Genomic DNA, 23,736 nt, shown 5'->3' with positions numbered 1-23,736 from the left:
AAATGAAATTTACAATATACGTAATCTGTATAATAAATCTTAAAACAATGGTTTAAACATGAAGATCATTTTTTTTTTAATTTTATACGTGATCTTATAAAACTATCAAAAAAAATTTTAAATCCATTAATTTTTATAAAAATAATTAATTTATAAATGTAAATATAATTCACTCAAATCTAAAGTTCACCCAAATCTAAAGTTTGCCTTATATTGGTAGGACGATACATTGAATCCATTACCACTTACATATAAGGATTTCAATTTTTCAAGTTGCTTAATTTTGAACCAAGAGTAAATAAAAATTAAATTAAATTAAATCAAACAATAGAGAGTAAATAAAAATTAAATTAAATCAAACAATAGAGTGCAAGATAATTGAAAGTTCTGATAGAATGAGTGTGAAGAAAACAATTCCAAGAATCAAACATACCTTGGATAGGGAAGGAACCTGCCATTGCATACATTCGATTAAGAATCAAAGTCTTAAGTGATGTAAGAGTACCCAATGATGATAAAATACTACTATTGAATCCATTCCAACTGATGTCTAACTCCTCTAATTTTTCAAAACCTGCACACCATATAACTTTTATGTTATTTTGGGATATAATTAATTAATTAATAAGCTTTTATGTAATTGTGCAGAAAAGAAAAGTAAAAATGCATAGATTAAAGATGAAATTATAACAAGTCATCTAAAAAAGATTGGAAGATACTGTTTTTGAATTTGTAAAAAAGAAAATAATTTTAAGCAGCCCCACCTTAACTAATCCAGCTGATAAAGTGTCTATGTAACTAATCTGTTATAAGTAAAGCTATAACGACTTGACTGTGACCAAAATAAGAAAAAACTACTACATATCAATTATATCATACTTCAGAAATTGTATCAAATTCAAGTTCAACATGAAGTTCAATTATCATTAAAATAAGGCTTAATGACAAAAAAAAAAGTCATTCTTTTCTCAAAATTACAATTTAATCTAATAATTTTAATTTTCATGATATAATAACTTAAATTTCATGTTAGATTTCTTATGACAGTTCTATTATAACTAAATGGCATTAATTATTTGCAAGAAAAGCATGTTTTGGTGATTAAATTGTATAAAGACACGGTTTAGTTTAAATTGTTAATTTTATTACAATGGTATCCAGCGACGAAGCCAAGATTTGAGATTAAGGGGGCAAACTTTAAAAAAAAAAAAAAAATTGTATAAAGACCAGTTTAGTTTAAATTTTGGAATCAAAATTGGAATAAATATTTTACTAATTTAATTCAATAAGAAATTGACATTCAATTCTCTTTGTGAATGGAGCAGACTGATGGTTCCAGACCAAAAAAAAAAAAATGAAATTCAATTGAATTTCTTATAACTCATGTTTAGTATAATTTCATAGTCATTAAAATTCATTTACTCTTACTTTCTAAAATATCCTATATAGTAAAACAACAATTTAAAAAAAAAAAATTTGACTGTTAAAATAACAGTTTAAGACAACAATATATTCAAGAAATTGTTTAATTATCAAACTAAAAACTCATTTTGTCCACTCTAAAATTGAAATAGATTAAAACAGATAGGATGAAATTATAAATATTATTTCTTGTCAGCTTAATAAAGAAAAATGTAATTTAAAAAATAATAAGAATTAAAATATCATAATTTTTAATAATTCTAGAAGCCAAATATAATAACTATTATTTACCCAATTCTAATAAAAATAAATTTTGAGAAAAACCCATACATAAAAATCACAATAGCTATATTTTAATAATATGATATTTAACAATTTCAAGAACCGATGATAATTATAATAAGTTACCTAATTATTAGAATTAATAAAACTTAAAATTTTAACACAAATTATCATTTTTTTATGTTTTATTACATTTACAAAAAATTAAAATTATGATTAGAGAAAATAAATTTATAAAATAAATTTTGATACTTGCAAAAAATACAAAAAACTATAATAATTTTTTTTCTAGAAGTGAGGAGATAAAACTACAACAAAGTGAAAAAAAAATATATATATATATATATATATATAAATACAAAATTACTATTTTTTGAATTCGTCACTCAAGTCAAGCATTTTTTAGAAAAATACACATGATAGCTCTAAAAGATAAATTGGTTATATCTAACAATAAAAATAACAAATGAGATGGGATATGAAGTTACCTTCAAGTGAGAGGGAACCGTTGAATCCATTGCCACTTATATCCAGTATTTCTAAATTTTTCAGATTATTTAATTCTGAACCATGTGCAGTTGTGAAAGAAAAAACAAAAAGATATATATTAGAGATGAAATTATAATAAGTCAACTATGAAATATTATAAGTTATTATTTTTAAATTTCTCTAAAAAAACTATTTTAGAAGTGATCTAAAACTTAAATTCTTCAAATTTGATAATTTTATAGCATACAGTTTCAGTTACTGGTCACTTTACATAGTTTTGTTCATTCATTTTATGCAGCTGAAATTAAGTGAAGAACTATATTTTCGTGACTGAATTCTATCAAATTTAAGTTCAATATAAAGTTCAATTATCATCAAAATAAGGCCTAATGATTAAAAAAAAAAATTCAAACTTTTTTCTTAAAATTACAATTTTATCTGAATTATATCATATTTAACTTAAAATTATGTCATTAAAAAAAGAAAAGATAAAAAACTTAAAATATACATAATCTATGTAATAAATCTTAAAACAATTGCTTAAACATGTAGATTTTTTTTTTGTTTTATATGTGATATTGTAAAACTATCAAAAAAAAAATTTAAAATCCATTTATGTTTACAAAATAATTAATTTATAAATAAATATAATTCACCCAGATTTGAAGTTCACCTTAAATTGGTAGGATGTTATTGAATCCGTTGCCACTTATATATAAGAATTTCAAGTTTCCCAAGTTGCTTAATTTTGAACCAAGAGCAAAAAAATACAATAAAAAGAATGAGTGTGAAGAAAACAATTCAAAGAATCAAACCTTGGATAGGGAAGGAACCTTCCATGATATTTCTTCCAATTTTCAAAGTCCTAAGTGATGTAAGAGCACCCAATGATGATAATACACTATTATTGAACGGATTGTGACTGATGTCCAAATCCTCTAATCTTTCAAAACCTGTACACCATATAACATTTATGTTATTTCAGGTCATAATTAATTATTAATAAGCCTATGTAGTTGTGTTAAAAAAATGCATATATTAGAGATGAAATTATAATAAGTCATCTAGAAAAAATTGTAAGATACTGTTTTTAAATTTCTCAAAAAAAAAAAAAAATTGGAATTATGTTAGACTAACTACCTGTATGAAAATTAATATTTTTGTGACTAAATTGCATCAAATTGAAGTTCAACAAGAAATTCAACTATCATTAAAATAATAGTTAATGCGTAAAAAAAGTCATTGTTTTCCTCAAAATTACAATTTAATCTGACAGTCTTAATTTTGATAATATACTAACTTATATTTCATGTTAGATTTTTATGAAAGTTCTGTTATAACTAAATGACATTAATTATTTGCAAGAAAAGCATGTTTTAGTGTTAAATTGTAACCAAATGAAATTTTATATCAATAATAAAAATTATAAATTTTAATATTAATTTCTATTGCTGCACTATTTAATAAAATTATGATTCATATTTTATTTATCTTAATATTTTATTTGAATTATATCATATTTAACATAAAATTATATGTCCACTTAAAGAAAATGTAATTTACAATATACATAATCTATATAATTAATCTTAAAATCTTAAAACAAATCACAATTTTAAAATAAATGATAATTAAATTTAAATTTAATTGAATTTTTTAAAAAAAAACCATTTATTATAAAAAATAAAAAATAATTTAAATATATATATATATATATATATATATATATATATATATATATATATATATATATAAATAAATTATAATAAGTCATCTACAAAAAAAAAAAAAAAAAAAAAATATATATAAAATAAGAAAAAATTTTATTAAGAGTGATCAACTAACTATATTTTGGTGATGAAATTGTATCAAATTCAAGTTCAACAATGAAGTTCAATTATTATTAAATTAAAATTTGCCTACTGATTAAAAAAAGTCAATTTTTTTTTTTCAAAATTACAATTTAATCTAATAGTTTTCTTTGAATTATGCTATATTTAACTGAAAAATATGTCATTAAAAAAGAAAAGATATCAGATTTAAAATTACACAATTTATATAATAAATTTTAAAATAATTGCTTAAAACATGAAAATCATTTTTTATTTTATGTGTGATTTTGTAAAACTATCAAAAAAATTTGAAAAATCCATTTATTTTTAATTTAATTCATGTGTGTAAATATATCAACCCACTTTAACTTTTGAGAAAAGTACAAAAAAAAAAAATCCTTGTGATTTTGCTCTTTGACACTTTAGAATTTGTATTTTATTTTTTGTCAAAAAAGTGCCTTGTGCTTGTCGCCACTTCAGAAATTGCATCAAATTCAAGTTCAACATGAAGTTCAATTATCATTGAAATAAGGCTTAATAAGTCATTTTTTTTTTCTCAAAATTACATTTTAATCTAACAATTTCAATTTTCATAATATATTAAATTTTATTTCATGTTAGATTTAACTAAATGACATTAATTATTTGCAAGAAAAAGCATGTTTTAGTGATTAAATTGTAACAAATTGAGATTTTATAACAATAAAAAAGTTATAAATTTTAATATTAATTTCTATTGCTTCACAATTTAATAAAATTATGAATCGTATTTTATTTTTCTTAATATTTTATTTGAATACATCACATTTAACATAAAATTGTATGTCACTAAGAAAAAAGATATGCAATTTACAATATACATAATCTATATAATTAATCTATCGAAAACATTTAAAAAATCCATTTATTAGTCGGATGTTATGATAGAATAAGTGTGAAGAAAACAATTCCAAGAATCAAACATACCTTTGCTAGGGAAGGAACCATCTATGCTATTCCTTCTAAGAATCAAAGACTTAAGTGATGGAAGAGCACCCAATGATGATAAGATGCTATTATTGAACCAATTGTAACTGATATCTAACTCCTCTAATTTTTCAAAACCTGTACACCATATATCTTTTATATTATTTCAAGACATAATTAATTAATTAATAAGCTTCTATGTAGTTGTTAAAAAAAGAAAAATAAAAATGCATATGTTAGAGATAAAATTACAATAAGTCATCTAGAAAAGATGGCAAGATGCTGTTTTTGAATTTCTCAAGAAAACAAAATTTCAAGAAGCTAGAATTAAGTTAGATTAATTCATGTAACTGAATTGTTTCTACTAACTTTATGGGATATATGTATGCCAGCTAACAAAAGTAACCACACCCTAACTAATCCAGCTGGTAGAGTGACTTATGTAACTAATCAATTATAAGTAAAGTTATAACTACGTGACTGTGACCAAAATAAGAAAACACTGCTACATATAAATTATATCATATTTTAGAAATTGCATTAAATTCGAGTTCAACAGAAGTCCAATTATCATTAAAATAAGGCTTAATAAGTCATCTTTTTTCTCAAAATTACAATTTAATCTAACAGTTTTAATTTTCATAATATACTAACTTTTATTTCATGTTAGATTTAACTAAATGACATTAATTATTTGCAAGAAAAGCATGTTTTAGGGATTAAATTGTAACAAATTGAAATTTTATAACAATAAAAAAATTATAAACTTTAATATTAATATCTATTGCTTCACTATTTAATAAAATTATGATTCATATTTTATTTTTCTTAATATTTTATTTGAATACATCACATTTAACATAAAATTGTATGTCACTAAGAAAAAAGATATGCAATTTACAATATACATAATCTATATAATTATTCTATCAAAAACATTTGAAAAATCCATTTATTAGTTGGATGTTATGATAGAATAAGTGTGAAGAAAACAATTCCAAGAATCAAACATACCTTTGCTAGGGAAGGAACCTTCCATCCAATTCCAACTAAGAATCAAAGACTTAAGTGATGTAAGAGCACCCAATGATGATAAGATGCTATCATTGAAATTATTATAACTAAGGTCCAAGGTTTCTAGCTTCTTTAATTCTGATAATCTTTCAAAACCTGCACATATATGGTATACACCTTTTTACACTACAAAAAATTAACTGGAGTAGAGATGAAATTGACATAGCTTGTAATGCCCATAGATACATGGGAAAAGATGAAATTGATTGTAGATTTATGAAATATCATGATATATAAACCTTTGAATAAAGCATATCTTTGTTAGGGAAGGAACTTTCTCTCTATTGTAATTAAGTATTGAAGACTTAATCTTATAAAAAAAAAGAATTAAAGTCTTAAGCGATATAAGAGCACCTAATAATGATAAGATACTATTATTGAATCTAATGAAACTGATGTCCAACTTTGATATAAGAGTACCCAATGTAATGAACCTTTTATTCTATTGATTGTTACTAAGAATCAAAGTCTTAAGTAATATAAGAGCACCAAATGAATTAAGAATCAAAGTCTTAGGTGATGTAAGAACACTCAATGATGATAAGATTCTATTATTAAAATAATTAACACTAAGATCTAAGACTTCTAATTTCTTCAATTTTGATTATCTTTCAAAACCTACATATATTATAGAGCAAAGTCTTTCAAAATCTTTTAGAGAAGTGCACCCAATAACTTACTGAAATAGTATATTTGGCAAACAAATAAAAAAAATTATAATATAGATAAAAGAGCATAGGATATGTAGAAGAGCATAGAGCATAGGATATGTAGAAGAGCATAGAGCATAGTATATGTACCTTCATCATAATCAATAAAACCACCAATTTCATTGTAGGATAAATTAAGATTTCTGAGCTCTGTCAACTGCTGGAACATTGACAACTTTATAAACCAAATATTTTCATCATCATAAAATAATATTCTATTTATGTCATGTTGTCGTGTATTGTTGAGGAAGAGCTCAATCACGTGACTTGTAGTAGAATTACACGTGACACGCTCCCATTTACAACAGTCACTCATTGAATTGACTAGATTGAATTTAGAAACCCAAAGGGACCCATTTATCTTCCCACACGCTAAGAAATTTTCATGCTTAACCAATGTTCCATCGCACTCCTAGATTTAGCACAACGCTCACTGCAAGAAAACTCGCCCATCCCCCATGACGGGTTGTGCTCTCCACTTGTTGACCACGTATCAAGGGAATTGAACCCCCTTGCACAATGCCCCAATTTTTTTTTTTAAATTAATATATTATAATTAAAAGAAATAGAAAAAGACTAAGCATTTAAGTAAGCCTTCGCCCCACATCTTTTTTAAATATTATATATAAAGTTAACATAATATAAATACACATTTTTTTAAAAAATTGATATGATTTATAGTTCTTAAATCTCAATTCCTATAATTTCTAACTATGATTTATAGTTTAAGATTTGTAATTTAAATAGCTAACTAGAATAGAATTTAATCATTTTAATTGAGATTCAAATATTTCACAATTTTAGGCATTATTATTTCATAAATAGTTATATTGTTACTTTTTAATATTAAAATTTACATTTTTTTAAATTTATTTTTTCCTTTTTATTTTTATCTTCAACATGTTTAAAATTTATGGTTTTTATGCTTCAATTTATAAGCAATTTATTGGCAATATTTTTTATAATATATAGTTGGATACTGGTTGATAAAGTATAATCAATCTAGTATTCAAAAGATTATATTGCAAAAACTTTTTAATTTAAGGTATATGTACCAGTGAATTTAGGTGGTGGCTGCCGGAAAGCTTAGTTGATAGTCTATTTATATGAATATTATAAAATTTATATTACCTATTTTAATCGATTGCATTTATAATAAAAATTTATATATATATTTGAAAACCATCTATAATTAATAAAATATATGATTTATTAAAAACATATAAATTACATTGTTTTTATAAAAGTGTAATTTGTAAATTTTTATTAATTATAATAATTATATAACTTTTAAATTTTGGTCCCTCAACATTCAACTCTGCATTCGCTTCTACATACGGAGACTCTTATCCCATTCTATATAGAAAAAAATAGATTAGGTTTAACGTACTTTAAAAGCTAGCTTGAGAGATAACGTTTGCCAAAATTTTTTTATTTAACAAAGTTTTTTTTATTCAAAATTGATGTGGAACGTATTCCCTTACACCCAAGTCTTTATATTTTGAAAGTTCAAAACATCAATTTGAGAAACGTATACAAGATGGTTTGATTAAGATGGGCTATGAAATTGCCTAGAAATGAATATAATGTCCAATGAGTATAGACTTCAACAAGAAGTGGAGGATGTTATCATAGGCGAACTAACCGTGGACTTACAATTTTTTTTAGTCTTTATAAAGTAACAGATAAGTTTTATTTTATTGTGATGTTTTTAAAATTGTGGTCCTGCAGGAGGACTTTCATGCTCCCTATAAGTGCAATAGTCCATAATTGATTTGATCAAGTCCTTGTTTTCATCAACCTCATCTTGAATGCATGAATCATTCGATTATAATAAAAAAAATTAAATTTTATTTTAATAATAAATAATTTAATTTAAAATATATTTTCTAAAAACTTCAATTTTTTTATTATCAATTTAATTACTTTTTAAATGATAATAGGATTAACTAAATTTATTTAATTAATAATATAAATTATAATATTTTTATTTTTTTATTAATAATATTAAATATTAAATTATTTTTATTAATAGTATATAACTATAGTTTTATTTTAAATTATAAATTTATAAATTAATATCAAGTATATTTTTTTTTTAAACTAAATAATCAAATAGAACATTTCAATACAATTATTTTCAATTAACCATTAAATTTCAATTCAATTTGATTAATTTAAATGTATAAAAAAATTTAATTATTTAAATATTTGATTTGATTAATCAAATGCTCATCCTATCCTCATCCCTTAATAAAGGTCCAAATTCTAGCATTAGTTTGTAAGTATTATAATAAGAGATTATAATAAGAGCTATCTCGTTTGATTCTGAAATAAATATATTTTTTAATTTCTTAAAATATACTAAATATGTATATTAGATTTGATTAACATAAGAAAATATATTAAAAAAAGTTTAATTAATTTTTGTAATTTTTATTTATAATTTTTCATAATAAATATATAATTAAAAAATATAAAATAATCCACTATTCATTCTTAATTGAGGTAAGTGCATTATTCATTTTTTGTTTAATTGACAGCTCAAATTAAACTAATTAAATTGTGGGGTTAAATGACTAAATTTAGTCGGATTCAATTTAAAATTTAAGAGAGAAAGTGATTGAGACCAACACCTTAATTACCTTAGATAGTTTCGGTCTAAATTAAATTGAAAATTAACAATAAATTCTCATCTCGAGTTTAATTGGCTAATTATCTAATTTAATTCTTAACCATGCCATGGCCAAACCTTATATAATGGTCTTTGAAAAGGAACGTAAAAAAGTGCAATTTGATGTAATATGTCAATTCATGGTGTGGGGCAACTTAAGACTAATCATCAGATAATTTAAATATTTTTATTTAAATTTCAGCTTAAAATAATAAATTTTACATAATTATTGGCTGATTGAAAAAAATATTACGTAATTTTAAAGTTTTTTATTGAATTATTTTAAAATGAGATCAAACATTTTAAATGATTTAAGTTGTCAAATTACGATTAATATTTAAGATACCATTAACTATTGAAATAATCATTTAATTTGCTAAGATAATGTTGAATGAGTAAAGCCTTCAAAAAATATATGAAATAAAGAATGCTAATAAGAAAATTAAGTCATAGGCAAATTAGTAGTTGACTTGCAATTTTTTTTAAGTCTTCACAAAGAAATTGTGGTCCTGCAGGAGGACCTTTCATGCATGTGTGTCATATTGACTTGATCAACAGTTGTGGATTTAAATTTTTTTTTTGTTAATATATAAAACATAAATAGTAAAATATTATAAAAATTTAAAATATAATATTAATATCTTATAATTAGATTGAATGAAAATTTAATATCTTAAAAATTATAATAAAATTATTATTATTATTATTATTATTATAGGGATGGATGATTCTCGAAAATTTTAAAATGAATTAAAAGTCTGTACTAAATCAATAATAACCATATCAAACTTAATTTTGCTATAAAATTAATGGTTTTGGTTTATTTTAAATTGAGACAATTTAATAATTAAAATTTTTTCAATTTGAGGATGAGCAGGATTATCAAATTGTTTATCATTTATTTGTTTATTAGGTTAAAATTTGAGTTAATTTAATTAATTCAAACGAGTCATTTTTAAATTAAATAGTACATTCAAATAAATTTTTAATTTTATAAATTATTTTAGATGTAATGTAAATTAAAATAATTAAAGATTGATTGGATTGAATTGACTAGATTAAATTTGGACACTCAAAGGGACCCATTTTACCTTTCCATACGTTAAGAAATTTTCCATTCTGAACTAATGTTCCATCGTGCTCTTAGATTTAGCGCATCACTCACTGCAAGCAAATTCGCCCATCCCCTACGACGGGTTGTGCTCTCTACTTGTTGACCACGTATCAAGGAAATTAAATCCCCTTGAGGAGTTATTTGTTAATTCAATTTTCACGGGTGATTTTGTTTCTAATAATTGTGTCGTGTATTCTATTTTTTTTTTTTAATTATAGCATTTATGAAATGATTGTAGAATGCAGGTGAGATGATAATCGGTGAATATTTTTAAATATTTCATTCGATCAAATCTTATTAGGACGAATTTAAGTTTATTATATAACATTTGTATTGTGTTTAAGTAGAATTTGAATTTAATATTTCAGATATCTGAAATCGAATCCAATTAAATAAAGTTGAATATTTAGTACATATGAGGATTTAATTTCATTTTCCATTAATGAATGAGGAAATAATGATGTTACATTACTATTAAAATATTTTATTTTTATACAAAGGTTTTAAAAAAAAATCTTTTAATGGTATGATGTTATATTTAAATTTGATTAAAAATTATATTTCAAGATTTTAAAAGTATTATATATATATATATATATATATATATATATATATATATATATATATATATATATTAAAATCATGAAAATATTTGTATTTTGATGATAGAGTTTGGTTTGATTAAATAAAGACATAAATTTAATGCATGAAAAATTGATTTGCGATACTATATTGTTCATTTTTTTTAATATTTACAATAATATAATATCCAAATTAAATTATTTTTATAAATATTATAGTAGAAAATATAAAATTTTATGATGGGATATTATGTTTTGAAGTTTAGTGTAAGATTTTATACTAAGTATTGACTGTCGATCAATAATTAATGACAAGTGGTATGTTATATCCTCTCAAATTTTTCAAAAGAAAGTGGTATTATCATATTTTCAACAACTTTATTCATATACACGTATTGACTGAGATATTTAAATCTTTTTTTATAAACAATCATTTTAATAATTCATTAATTTCTTATCAATAATTCATATTTTCAATAAATTTATTCACAACATCATGTGTGATATGATTGTTTTTTGAAGAATCAAATAGCTAATTCAGTAACTTATACATATAGACAGGGACAAAACCAACACATGCCTTAGGGGGCCCTAGTCCCCTCAATATATTTTTTTTTAAATTGATATATTATAATTAAAATAAATAGGAGAAGACTAAGCATTTAAGTGAGTCTTCGCCCCACATTTTTTTAAATATTATATATAAAGTTAAAATAATATAAATACACTTTTTTTTTAAATTGATTTGGTTTTTGACCTATAATTTCTAACTATGATTTATAGTTAAAGATTTGTAATTTTATGTAGCTAATTAGAAAAGAATTTAATCATTTTAATTGAGATTCAAATATTTCAAAATTTTAGGTATTATTATTTCATAAATAGTTATATTGTTATTATTTTAACACCAAATTTGCATTTTTTAATTTATTTTTCTCCTTTTATTTTCGTTTTCAACGTATTGAATAAAATACCTCAATGAATTTATGGTTTTTATACTTTAATTTATAATCGATTTGACAATCTTTTTTATAATATATAGTTGGATACTGATTGATAAAGTATAATCAATTAGTATAAGCATTCAAAATATTATATTGCAAAAACTTTTTAATTTAAGGTATACGTACAAGTAAATTTAGGTGGTGGCTCTGGGAAGGCTTAGGTAATAGTCTATTTATATGAATATTATAAAATTTATATTATTTATTTTAATTGATTGCATTTGTAATAAAAAATTATATATATATATATTATTTATATATATATATATATGAAAACCATCTATAATTAATAAAATATATGATTTATTGAAAATATATAAATTACATTGTTTTTATAAAAGTGTAATTTGTAAATTTTTATTAATTATAATAATTACATAACTTTTAAATTTTGGTCCCCCAACATTCAATCATGTGTCCGCCTCTGCATACGGATACTCTTATCCCATTCTAATTTATTTTAAAAGCTAATTTGAGGGATGAGGTTTGCCAAATTTTTATATTTAACAAAAAATTTTTTTTATCTCAAATGGATGTGGAACAACATAATCCCTCACGCCAAGGCTTTTATATTTTGAAAGTTCAAAACATCAATTTGAAAAACGTATACAAGAAGGTTTATGAGATTAAGATGGGTTACGAAGTTGCCTAGAAATTAATATAATGTTGAATGACTAACCGTAGACTTGCAATTTTATTTTTAGTCTTTATAAAGAAACATAGAAGTTTAATTTGAGTGTGATGTTTTTAAAATTGTGGTCCTGCAGGAGGACTTTCATGCTCCCTATAAGTGTCATAGTCCATAATTGATTTGATCAAGTCTTTGTTTTCATCAACCTCATTTAGAATGTACGAATTATTCGATTATAATAAAAAATTAATTAAATTTTATTTTAATAATAAATAATTTAATTTAAAATATATTTTTCTAAAAAATTCATTTTTTATTATCAATTTAATTACTTTTTAAATGATAATAGCATTAACTAAATTTATTTAATTAATAATATAAATTATAATTTTTTATTTTTTTATTAATAATATTAAATATTAAATTATTTTTATTAATAACATATAACTATAGTTTTATTTTAAATTATAAATTTATAAATTAATATCAAATTTTTTTTTTGTTAAACTAAATAATCAAATAGAACTTTTCAATACAATTATATTCAATTAACCATTAAATTTCAATTCAATTTGATTAATATTTTAAATATATAAAAAATTTTAATTATTTAAATATTTGATTTGATTGATCAAATGCTCACGCTAACCTCATCCCTTAATAAAGGTCTGAATTCTAGCATTAGTTTGTAGGTATTATAATAAGAGCTATCTCATTTGATTCTGAAATAAATATATTTTTTTGATTTCTTAAAATATGCTAAATATACATCAGATTTGATTAACATAAGAAAATATATTAAAAAAATAAGTGAAGCAGGTATATTATTGTGATATGCTTTATATAAATAAATTTAATTAATTTTCCTAATTTTTATTTATAATTTTCATAATAAATATATAATTAAAAAATATAAAATACATGCATTATTTATTTTTTTTAATTGACAGTTCAAATCAAACTAATTAAATTGTGGGACTAGACGACTAAAAAGAGTGTAATTTGGTGTAGTATGTCAATTCATAGTTTGGAATGACTTGTACTAATCATCAGATGAGTCAAATGTTTTTACTCAAATTTCAACTTAAAATAATAAATTTTAGGTAATTATTGACTGGTTTAAAAAATAAAAAAAAAATTAAATCAAAAGCGAATTGGTAGTAGACTTGGATTTTTTTTTTTTAAGTCTTCACAAAGAAATAGGTAAGTTCTATATGAGTGTGATGTGTTTAAAATTGTGATATTGACTTGATCAACGGTGGTGGATTAGTTTTTTTTTTCAGGTTAATATATAAAAATAAAATAAAATATTAAAAAAATAAAATATTATAAAAATTGAAAATATAATATTAATATTTTATAATTAAATTGAACTAAATTTAAAGACAGTCATTTTAATGATTCATTAATTTATTATCAACAACTCACATTTTCAATAACTTTATTCACTGAAACGTATTTACAGAGATGTTTGAATGTGTTTTTGTAGGCCATCATTTTTGTGACTCATTGATTTCTTAGCAACAACATTATGTGTAGTATGATTGTCTTATAAAGAATCAAATATCTAATTTGGTAACCTGTACATATAGATAGAGGCGAACCCAGCACATACCTCAGAAAGGCCCTAGTCCCCCCAATTTTTTTTTAATTAATATATTATAATTAAAAGAAATAGAAAAAGACTAAGCATTTAAATAAGCCTTCGCCCCACATCTTTTTTAAATATTATATATAAAGTTAACATAATATAAATACACATTTTTTAAAAAAATTGATATGATTTATAATTCTTAAATCTCAATTCCTATAATTTCTAACAATGATTTATAGTTTAAGATTTGTAATTTTAAATAGCTAACTAGAATAGAATTTAATCATTTTAATTGAGATTCAAATATTTCACAATTTTAGGCATTATTATTTCATAAATAGTTATATTGTTACTTTTTAATATTAAAATTTACATTTTTTTAAATTTATTTTTTCCTTTTTATTTTTATCTTCAACATGTTTAAAATTTATGATTTTTATGCTTCAATTTATTGGCAACATTTTTTATAATATATAGTTGGATACTGGTTGATAAAGTATAATTAATCTAGTATTCAAAAGATTATATTGCAAAAACTTTCGATAAAGTACCAGTGAATTTAGGTGGTGGCTGCCGGAAAGCTTAGTTGATAGTCTATTTATATGAATATTATAAAATTTATATTACCTATTTTAATCAATTGCATTTATAATAAAAATTTATATATATATTTGAAAACCATCTACAACTAATAAAATATATGATTTATTAAAAACATATAAATTACATTGTTTTTATAAAAGTGTAATTTGTAAATTTTTATTAATTATAATAATTATATAACTTTTAAATTTTGATTCCTCAACATTCAACCCTGCATCCACCTCTACATACGGATACTCTTATTCCATTCTATATAGAAAAAAATAGATTAGGTTTAACGTACTTTAAAAGCTAGCTTGAGAGATGACGTTTGCCAAAATTTTTTTATTTAACAAAGTTTTTTTTTATCCAAAATTGATGTGGAACAACATATTCCCTTACACCCAAGTCTTTATATTTTGAAAGTTCAAAACATCAATTTGAGAAACGTATACAAGATGGTTTGATTAAGATGGGTTACGAAATTGCCTAGAAATTAATATAATGTCCAATGAGTATAGGCTTCAACAAGAAGTGGAGGATGTTAATAAGAAAATTAAATCATAGGCGAACTAACCGTGGACTTGCAATTTTTTTTTAGTCTTTACAAAGAAACAGATAAGTTTTATTTAATTGTGATGTTTTTAAAATTGTGGTCCTGCAGGAGGACTTTCATGCTCCCTATAAGTGTAATAGTCCATAATTGATTTGATCAAGTCCTTGTTTTCATCAACCTCATCTTGAATGCATGAATCATTCGATTATAATAAAAAAAAATTAAATTTTATTTTAATAATAAATAATTTAATTTAAAATATATTTTCTAAAAACTTCATTTTTTTATTATCAATTTAATTACTTTTTAAATGATAATAGGATTAACTAAATTTATTTAATTAATAATATAAATTATAATATTTTTGATTTTTTATTAATAATATTAAATATTAAATTATTTTTATTAATAATATATAACTATAGTTTTATTTTAAATTATAAATTTATAAATTAATATCAACTATATTTTTTTTGTTAAAACAAATAATCAAATAGAACATTTCAATACAATTATATTCAATTAACCATTAAATTTCAATTCGATTTGATTAATATTTTAAATGTATAAAAAAATTTAATTATTTAAGTATTTGATTTGGTTAATCAAATGCTAGGTAAGTGTATTATTCTTTATTTTTTTTAATTGACAATTCAAATCAAACTAATTAAATTGTGGGGTTAGACGGCTAAACTTAGTCAGATTCAATTTAAAAAGAACATAAAAAGAGTGTAATTTGGGGTAATATGTCAATTCATGGTTTGGGACGACTTGGACTAATCATCAGATGACTTAAATATTTTTACTTAAATTTCAGCTTAAAATAATAAATTTTAGGTAATTATTGACTGGTTTAAATAATAATAAGAAAATTAAATCAAAAGCTAATTGGTAGTGGACTTGGAATTTTTTTTTAAGTCTTCACAAAGAAACAGGGAAGGTCTATTTAAGTGTGATGTGTTTAAAATTGAGGTATTGACTTAATCAACAGTGGTGGATTTAAATTTTTTTTGGGCTAATATATAAAAAATAAATAATAAAATATCATAAAAATTTTAAATATAATATTAATATCTTATAATTAAACTGAATTAAATTTAATATCTTGAAAATTATAATAAAATTATTATTATTATTATTAAAGGTTCCATAATTAATAAATAACTAAAATATATATTATATAATATACTTATATTATTATATTATATAATTTAATTAATTATAAATTAACATGTAACTTATAATTAAATATTATATAATTTAAAAATAATTAAAAGATAAATTATATGGTATAATATGAATTAATAACCTATTTTAAAAGTTAAATGTTAATTCAAGTATGACATTTTATGAAAATAATTAAATAAAATTATTTTAAGAATAAAGCACTAAATTAGAACCGAAATTGAAGAATTGAGAATCGTATCAAACTGAGACTAATATATATATATATATATATATATATATATATATATATTCCTTTTTTTCTGTATACATCCGTCAGCTATTGATAAGTGTTTGTTTTCATCAACCTCATCTTGATTGCATGAATTATTATTTGATTATAATAAAAAAAATTAAATTGAATTATTTGATTATTATTTTCAAAATATATTTTTTAAAAAATTGTATTTTTATTATCAATTCGATTTTTTTTATAATAATAATTGAGTTAACTAAATTTTTTTAATTAATGATATAAATTATAATATTTTATTTTTTTCTATTAATAGTATTAAATCTTAAACTATTTTTATTAATAATTTATAATTATTTTTATTTTAGATTATAAATTTATAAATTAATCAATATTTTATAAATTTTATTATTTTAGTTAAACTAAATATAATCAAAAGGAATATATCGAGTAATTATATTTAACTAACCATTAAATTTTAGTTCCATTTTATTAGTATTTAAAACGTATAACAATTTTTAATTAAGTGTTATATTTGATTTTAGAATTATGAACAATTGAATCTTTACGCAAATTTTCATTCCAAAACAATTGATTTAGCTTTCTTCATCTATACCGTTGGCGGGATATGTCATTTCACATCTAAATTTTATTAAAAAAGAAATTATTCTACCTTAAATTTTTAAAATATCTCATGATACATTTCAATTCTATAAAGTGAAATTAAGATATCTTTAAAACCGAACATGAATTTCATTTGCACTGACATGATAAACTGCTGACTATGATTTTAGAGGTACCTTAATTCAATTTCCATAGAAATTGAGGTGTGTCAGAAAATATTTACAGGAGTTAGAGTGTGTCATGAGACTTCTTAAAAATTCAAAGTGTTATCAAATTTTTTTGATAAAATTCAGAGATCAACTTACATATTCAGCCTTTATTATTTACTCTTAATGCGGTTGAGTATTATTTATACTTGATTGATTTTGTTTACTGATCCCATTGGAAGACAATGTTATCAAATTGATTGAAATAATAAACTTTATAAAAATAATAGGCTTGACCTATGGATGAATAATCATAATTTCTAAAGAACTAATTATGTGTTGCTATAGCTATCGGGGAAATAGGCAGTAGCATTTTTAAAGAGGAAATATTATCAATTACTTCATGTCTATTGGCCTAAAGAAGTTAAATATTTTTTATTTTTACAATTTAATTCAATGCTTTGAATCTTAACATAATCGATCAAAATTTCAAAATCACAAAAATTTTATCTAAAATTAAAATTGAATTTAGAGGGAGTATGCTCATATTATGTGGCACTTCAACCGACTTTTTTATTCTCTTTCAATGGATCCCACTTTACATATATTTAATGCAAAAAGAAAAAATAAAAGACTTTTAACCCTATTTAACTATTTAACTAAAGGGTAAAAATGTAAAGCTATATAACTATGCAAGGGCTATCTAATGGCAGATATTGGAGACTTAACTAAGTTAGATCATAAATCAATAGTAAAATTTTTATCAACAAGAATTGGGATCAGACTGACATGCAAATAAACACATTCAGCATAGCTAATGCCTATAATAATTTGTGGTAAATTCACATCATTTTTCAACTCATAGCAGAAATATCATCTTAGAAGAATAAAATTTAACAGATATATGAAGATAAATAACAAAAAATGGTCACAATTTAAAAATAAAATCGTATTAAATGAAGAATATCGGCCCAAGAAAATAAATATAAATAAAAGCCCAAAAAGACTAAGAAATTATCTGTTCCTCAACCTTCACATGCTTTGAGTTTAGCTTGACAGCATGACATTCACTTGCCAATGAGCGCACCCCTTTGGAGAATCATACTCACTTGTTCTAAATGATCATATAGAAAGCGAAGAAAAGCAAGTGTTTTATATTACAGCAACATTGTTAAGTTCATATAAATCTGAAAATCATAATGATTTAGTTATAACATAATTCAATTTACTACTAGACCTCAGAAGTTCAATAGCTCTCCAGGCAAATGTACCAGTAATAAGAACAGCCGGACTAACCGGATGGATTTTCCCTTCCACAAGCTGCTTTTCACTGAGAACTTCTTTCCATGAGGATCCAAAAGCTGCATTCACTTGTTTCCCCAAGGCCTCTGCATCTTGTCCCAATTCCTGAGGCAACACCAGAAAGCTCCTCTTTGTCTATTTTCACAAAACAAACAGAAAATGGAGCACCTATTAACAAAAGAAAAAGCATAAGGATACTATTATGGCAGACATGTAAATTTAAAGCACACACACAAATCACACAATCACATAATATAGAAAAGATAAGAAGAATAATACAGGATTTAACATGGTTTTGACCGTAAGGTTTACGTCTACGGGTAAGACATGAGACAAAGTTTCACTATGATGAAAAGAGCAAGATACAATCACTCAGAACTCTCAAACCCTAACCCCAGTGTATTTCTTAAATATCTTACAACTCTAATACAAATAGTAGAGTATTATAATATTCATACTAGTTCATACCACGAAGACATTGCCCCGCACCCCCAAAAAGATCAGTGGTGAGCTTTGAGCCCAGGTCTATCGGCCCGTGTCCTCTGCTACCACTACAAATCTCACTTTTTATCATAATCGAGTTGCAACAAGAAGCTTTTGGTTTGGGTTACAATTTGGGTCCATGAAGACATATTTGAAATTCAAGCCACAAAAAAATAACAATTCTTCCCCTTGGCTTGAATTTTCTAAATCGTCACTAAAATAGCCACAAACACTCTGTCTTGCCATATGCTCTCACAAGGGCACTACTAAGCACTACAAATATCAACTAAGTCTAGGCAATGCCTAAACTTGCTTACTGGGACTCTTTTGGTCATCATATCTGCTAAATTATCATGTGTAGAGACTTTCTGTATAACTACAGTCCCTAAGATATAATATCCCAAATGAAGTGATATCTGACATCAATATACTTAGTTCGCTCATGGTACATTTGATTTTTTGTGAGATGTATTACTCTCTAGCTATCACAAAATACTATTGGCTTGTTTTATATTAACCCAAGCTAACACACCAAATGTTATAACCATGAAGCTTCCTTTACTGCAGCTGCTAAAGCCAAATTTTCAACCTTTATAATAGACAAAGTAACTATAACTTGTAATGTTGCCTTCCAACTGATAGCACTTTTAGAGAGAGTGAACAAATAAATTATCAGAGATCTCCTATTATCTAAGTCCTTACAAAATTTAAATCCACATAGCCAATACTTGAATGACTTATTTGGCCCTATCAAACGTTAGACCAACATCTGTGGTACCTTTCAAATACCTTAGAATCCATTTCATTGCCTGCCAATGCTCTTTCCCAGTACATGACATGTATCTACTCACAACACTAACTGTATGTAAAATGTTAGGTTGGGTGCAAACTATAACATACATGATGCTACCAACAGTACTCGAATAGGGAACACTGGACATGTGCTCTATCTCCTCATCTATTTTTGGTGATATGTCTATAGATAACTTGAAATGGGTAGTAAACGAAACAATCACAGGTTTAGATTTATTCATGTTAAAATGCTTACGTACTTTCTCAACATAAGTCTACTGATACAAGAAAAACTTTGCAACACTTCTATCCCTAGTAATTTCCATTCCCAAAATCTTCTTTGTAGCACCCAAATCCTTCATCTCAAACTCATCACTCAATTACTTTTTCATAATGTTAATTTGTGATATACTTTTAGCAGCAATATGCATGTCATCCACATAGAACAACAAATAGATAAAGAAATCATCTGAAAGCTTTCTATGATATACACAACTGTCATATGAACTACGAATAAAGCCATTACGAACCATGAATGTATCAAATCTTTTAAACCACTACCTAGGGGACTATTTTAGACCATATAAAGATTTCTTAAGTAAGTAGACATGGTTTTCCATACCTAGAATGACAAATTCCTTAGGCTGACACATATATATTTTCTCTTCTAGCTCACCATGCAAAATACTATCTTCACATCTAGTTGTTTAAGCTCTATATCATGAAGAGCAACCATAGCAAGTAGGACTTTGATAGAATTGTGCTTTATAACTAGAGAAAACACTTCATTAAAGTTAATCTCCTCCCTCTGAGTAAAGCCTTTTGCTATCAACCGTGCCTTATATCGAGATTCTTCAACCTTTGGAGTGCCTGCCTTTTTCTTGAACACCATTTACAGCCTACCACTTTCTGTCCCTTAGGCAATGTTACAAGCTCCCAAGTTTGATTCTTGTGAGGAGATTAAATTTCTTCACCCATAGTAGCAACCCACTGATCTATATCTGAATAAGAAATAGCTTCTCTATAATTGCTGGGTTCATGCATATCAACTGTCTCAGCAATCGACAAGGCAAACGCAACTAGATTTGCATGTGCATATCTCTGCGGCGGTCTAATCTATCTTCTCTCTCTACTAGTTGCAATGCTATATGGTTCCTGTTGCTGTTGCTTAGGTGCATCCTCTTGTTGATCACCTCATCCTCTAAATCACTGGATTGAACTGCTGAAGTATCAATGTCAAGCTCCACCTGTTCTCTAACACCGTGATCTAATTCTGCTATTGACTTCTCCCTCTAACTTTCCAATGAAGTAGACTCATTAAATGTCACATCCCTATTGATAATTAATCCTAGAGACTTTAGATCATTGGACGACAACCTGTAGCCTTTCACTCAGATGCATACCCTAGAAATATGTATTTTCTTGCCTTTGGCTTAAGTTTTTCATCCCTCACATAAGAGTAATCAGCAAGTGAATTAGACTAGATCTCAAAAGGAGTTTTGAACTCAATAGCTATAGATGGAGATCTATTAACCAAGAAACAGGCTGTATTAATTAGTTCAGCCTAGAAATCCTTTCCTAATGCTCAATGTGAGAGCATGCTAAATGTGAGAGCATGCTTCGTGCTTTCTTACAAAGCGTTCTGTTCATGCGTTCTACAATACCATTCTATTTTGGTGTCCTTGCACAAGTGAGGTGTCTCACTATACCTTCATTGCTGCAAAATACATTGAACTCATGATTGTAAAATTCCAACCCGTAATCAGTTCTAAGACACTTGACCCTTTTTTCTGTTTACTTCTCAATCATCGTCTTCCATTTTGCAAAGGTTAAAAATGCCTCATCTTTTGTTTTCAAAAAATACACCCACACCATCAGAGAGTAATCATCAATCAAAGTCATGAAGTACTTGGCACCACTCTTGGAAGGGATTCTGTTAGGACCCCATAGATTTGAGTATATATAATCCACCATTCTTCTAGTCTTGTGCACTGCTTTTTTATCGAACTTCATCCGAGTCTGTTTGCCAAACACAAGTGTTCACAAAAGTCCACAGATTCTATTTTTTGCCCATCTAATAAATCTCACTTGCTCAACACAGATAACCCTCTTTCACTCATATGACCAAGACACAGATGCCACAATTAAGTCTGATTCTGATTATTACTGTCGAATGTTACTGCAGCTTCCCCTGAAACTATACTGTCCCAAAAAATTCAATCCTAAAACCAAACTGCTGTTCATGAGTACCATAAAGCCCTTGTATGCTTTGGAAACTCTATTCTCTGCATGGTATCCGAATCCATGAGAGTCAAGTAGTGTCCCAAGAGAAAGTAGGTTCCTCTTCACTCCTAGAATATGCCAATACTTTATAGTTCTGACAACGCCATCAAGCATCCTTAATTTGATGTTACCAATTCCTTTCACAGGCAATGCATGATCTTTGTTTAGAAACACCTTACCACTCATCTGTTTATAAGTGACAAACTAGTTTCCGTGTGGACACATTATATAAATAGCACTAGTATCAAGAATTCAGGAATTTTATCCATGATCTGAACTCACAGATAAAATTTTCCTAGCACTATCATCACCATCAGAATCGATAAACCTGTCAACCACATTCGCAGAACTTTTTGGTTACTTTTCCTTTTTATTTTTCAACTTCGGATAGTCTCTCCTATCATGACCTGTCTCTCCTATAGTAACCTTGCTCGTTATACTCAAAACAGTTAGCCTTTTTCATTCTTAACTTAGATCTGACCTTAGATTTCTTCATACTAGAAGAACTCTCCCTTGAATGTATTCTTCCCCTGCTCACCAAATATTCTCTCTTAAATATTTCTCTATTGTTTGAAAAAAATTCTTTTTCAATTCCTTCGATTTTAGAGAATTATTAACATCGTCTACTGAAATACCATCTTTCCCATGCAACAAAGTATTAACAAAAATCTCATAGGAGGGTGGCAAAAAATATAACACAAAAAGGCCTAATCCTCACTATCAATATCAATATCAATATTCTTCAAGTCTATAATGATTGAATTAAATTCATCCAGATATTCTTTAATGGGCGTACATTCGCTCATTCTCAGATTGTAGCCTTTTCTTCAGATACAGGTGATTGGTAAGCAGTTTAGCAAAGTACAACTCCTTCAATTTCTTCCATGTTGCAAACATTGAGCTTTAACCAGTAATCTCGTGTAGGGAATTATCAGTTACGCTCATGAAAATCACACTCAAGTCTCTCTCCTTCAGATCAGCCTTCTCCGCCTCTTTCATACCATCTGGAAAGTTATCATCGATTGTCTTCCATAGATCTTGCAGGATCAAGGAAGATTTGATTTTAATCTTCTACAGAATGAAACTCGATCAGCTATCAAACTTCTCCATTTCATACTTCATTGAAGACGACACCTAAATTTCACGCGCAAAGCTTTGATACGAGTTTGTTATAGCAG

The 23,736-nt window shown here is 24.9% G+C and overlaps 1 protein-coding gene and 1 non-coding gene across 2 annotated transcripts in view; both read right to left on the bottom strand.

The window, feature by feature from the left end:
- The window catches only part of LOC131169056 (receptor-like protein 56), a 29,117-nt gene extending 5,662 nt beyond the window's left edge, over window positions 1-23,455 (bottom strand). The window contains exons 1-11 of the mRNA XM_058141846.1: window positions 23,355-23,455; window positions 22,841-22,886; window positions 22,526-22,744; window positions 21,469-21,567; window positions 18,995-19,135; window positions 6,866-7,187; window positions 6,006-6,161; window positions 4,992-5,129; window positions 3,009-3,146; window positions 2,193-2,267; window positions 434-574 (exon numbers count right to left, since the gene is read on the bottom strand). Coding sequence (XP_057997829.1) covers window positions 434-574; window positions 2,193-2,267; window positions 3,009-3,146; window positions 4,992-5,129; window positions 6,006-6,161; window positions 6,866-7,187; window positions 18,995-19,135; window positions 21,469-21,567; window positions 22,526-22,744; window positions 22,841-22,886; window positions 23,355-23,455 — 1,576 coding nt within the window. The remainder of the gene's footprint in view (window positions 1-433; window positions 575-2,192; window positions 2,268-3,008; window positions 3,147-4,991; window positions 5,130-6,005; window positions 6,162-6,865; window positions 7,188-18,994; window positions 19,136-21,468; window positions 21,568-22,525; window positions 22,745-22,840; window positions 22,887-23,354) is intronic.
- LOC131176811 (small nucleolar RNA Z122) lies at window positions 18,471-18,557 on the bottom strand. Its single transcript, XR_009146695.1, has one exon. It is a non-coding gene; the product is annotated as a small nucleolar RNA Z122 (small nucleolar RNA).
- Window positions 23,456-23,736: the final 281 nt, after the last annotated feature.

The sequence above is a fragment of the Hevea brasiliensis genome, unplaced genomic scaffold, assembly GCF_030052815.1.
Source record: "Hevea brasiliensis isolate MT/VB/25A 57/8 unplaced genomic scaffold, ASM3005281v1 Scaf252, whole genome shotgun sequence".
Taxonomy (NCBI): domain Eukaryota; kingdom Viridiplantae; phylum Streptophyta; class Magnoliopsida; order Malpighiales; family Euphorbiaceae; genus Hevea; species Hevea brasiliensis.
The sequence above is the reverse complement of the archived record's forward strand: the minus strand, read 5'-3'. Positions and strand labels throughout refer to the sequence as shown.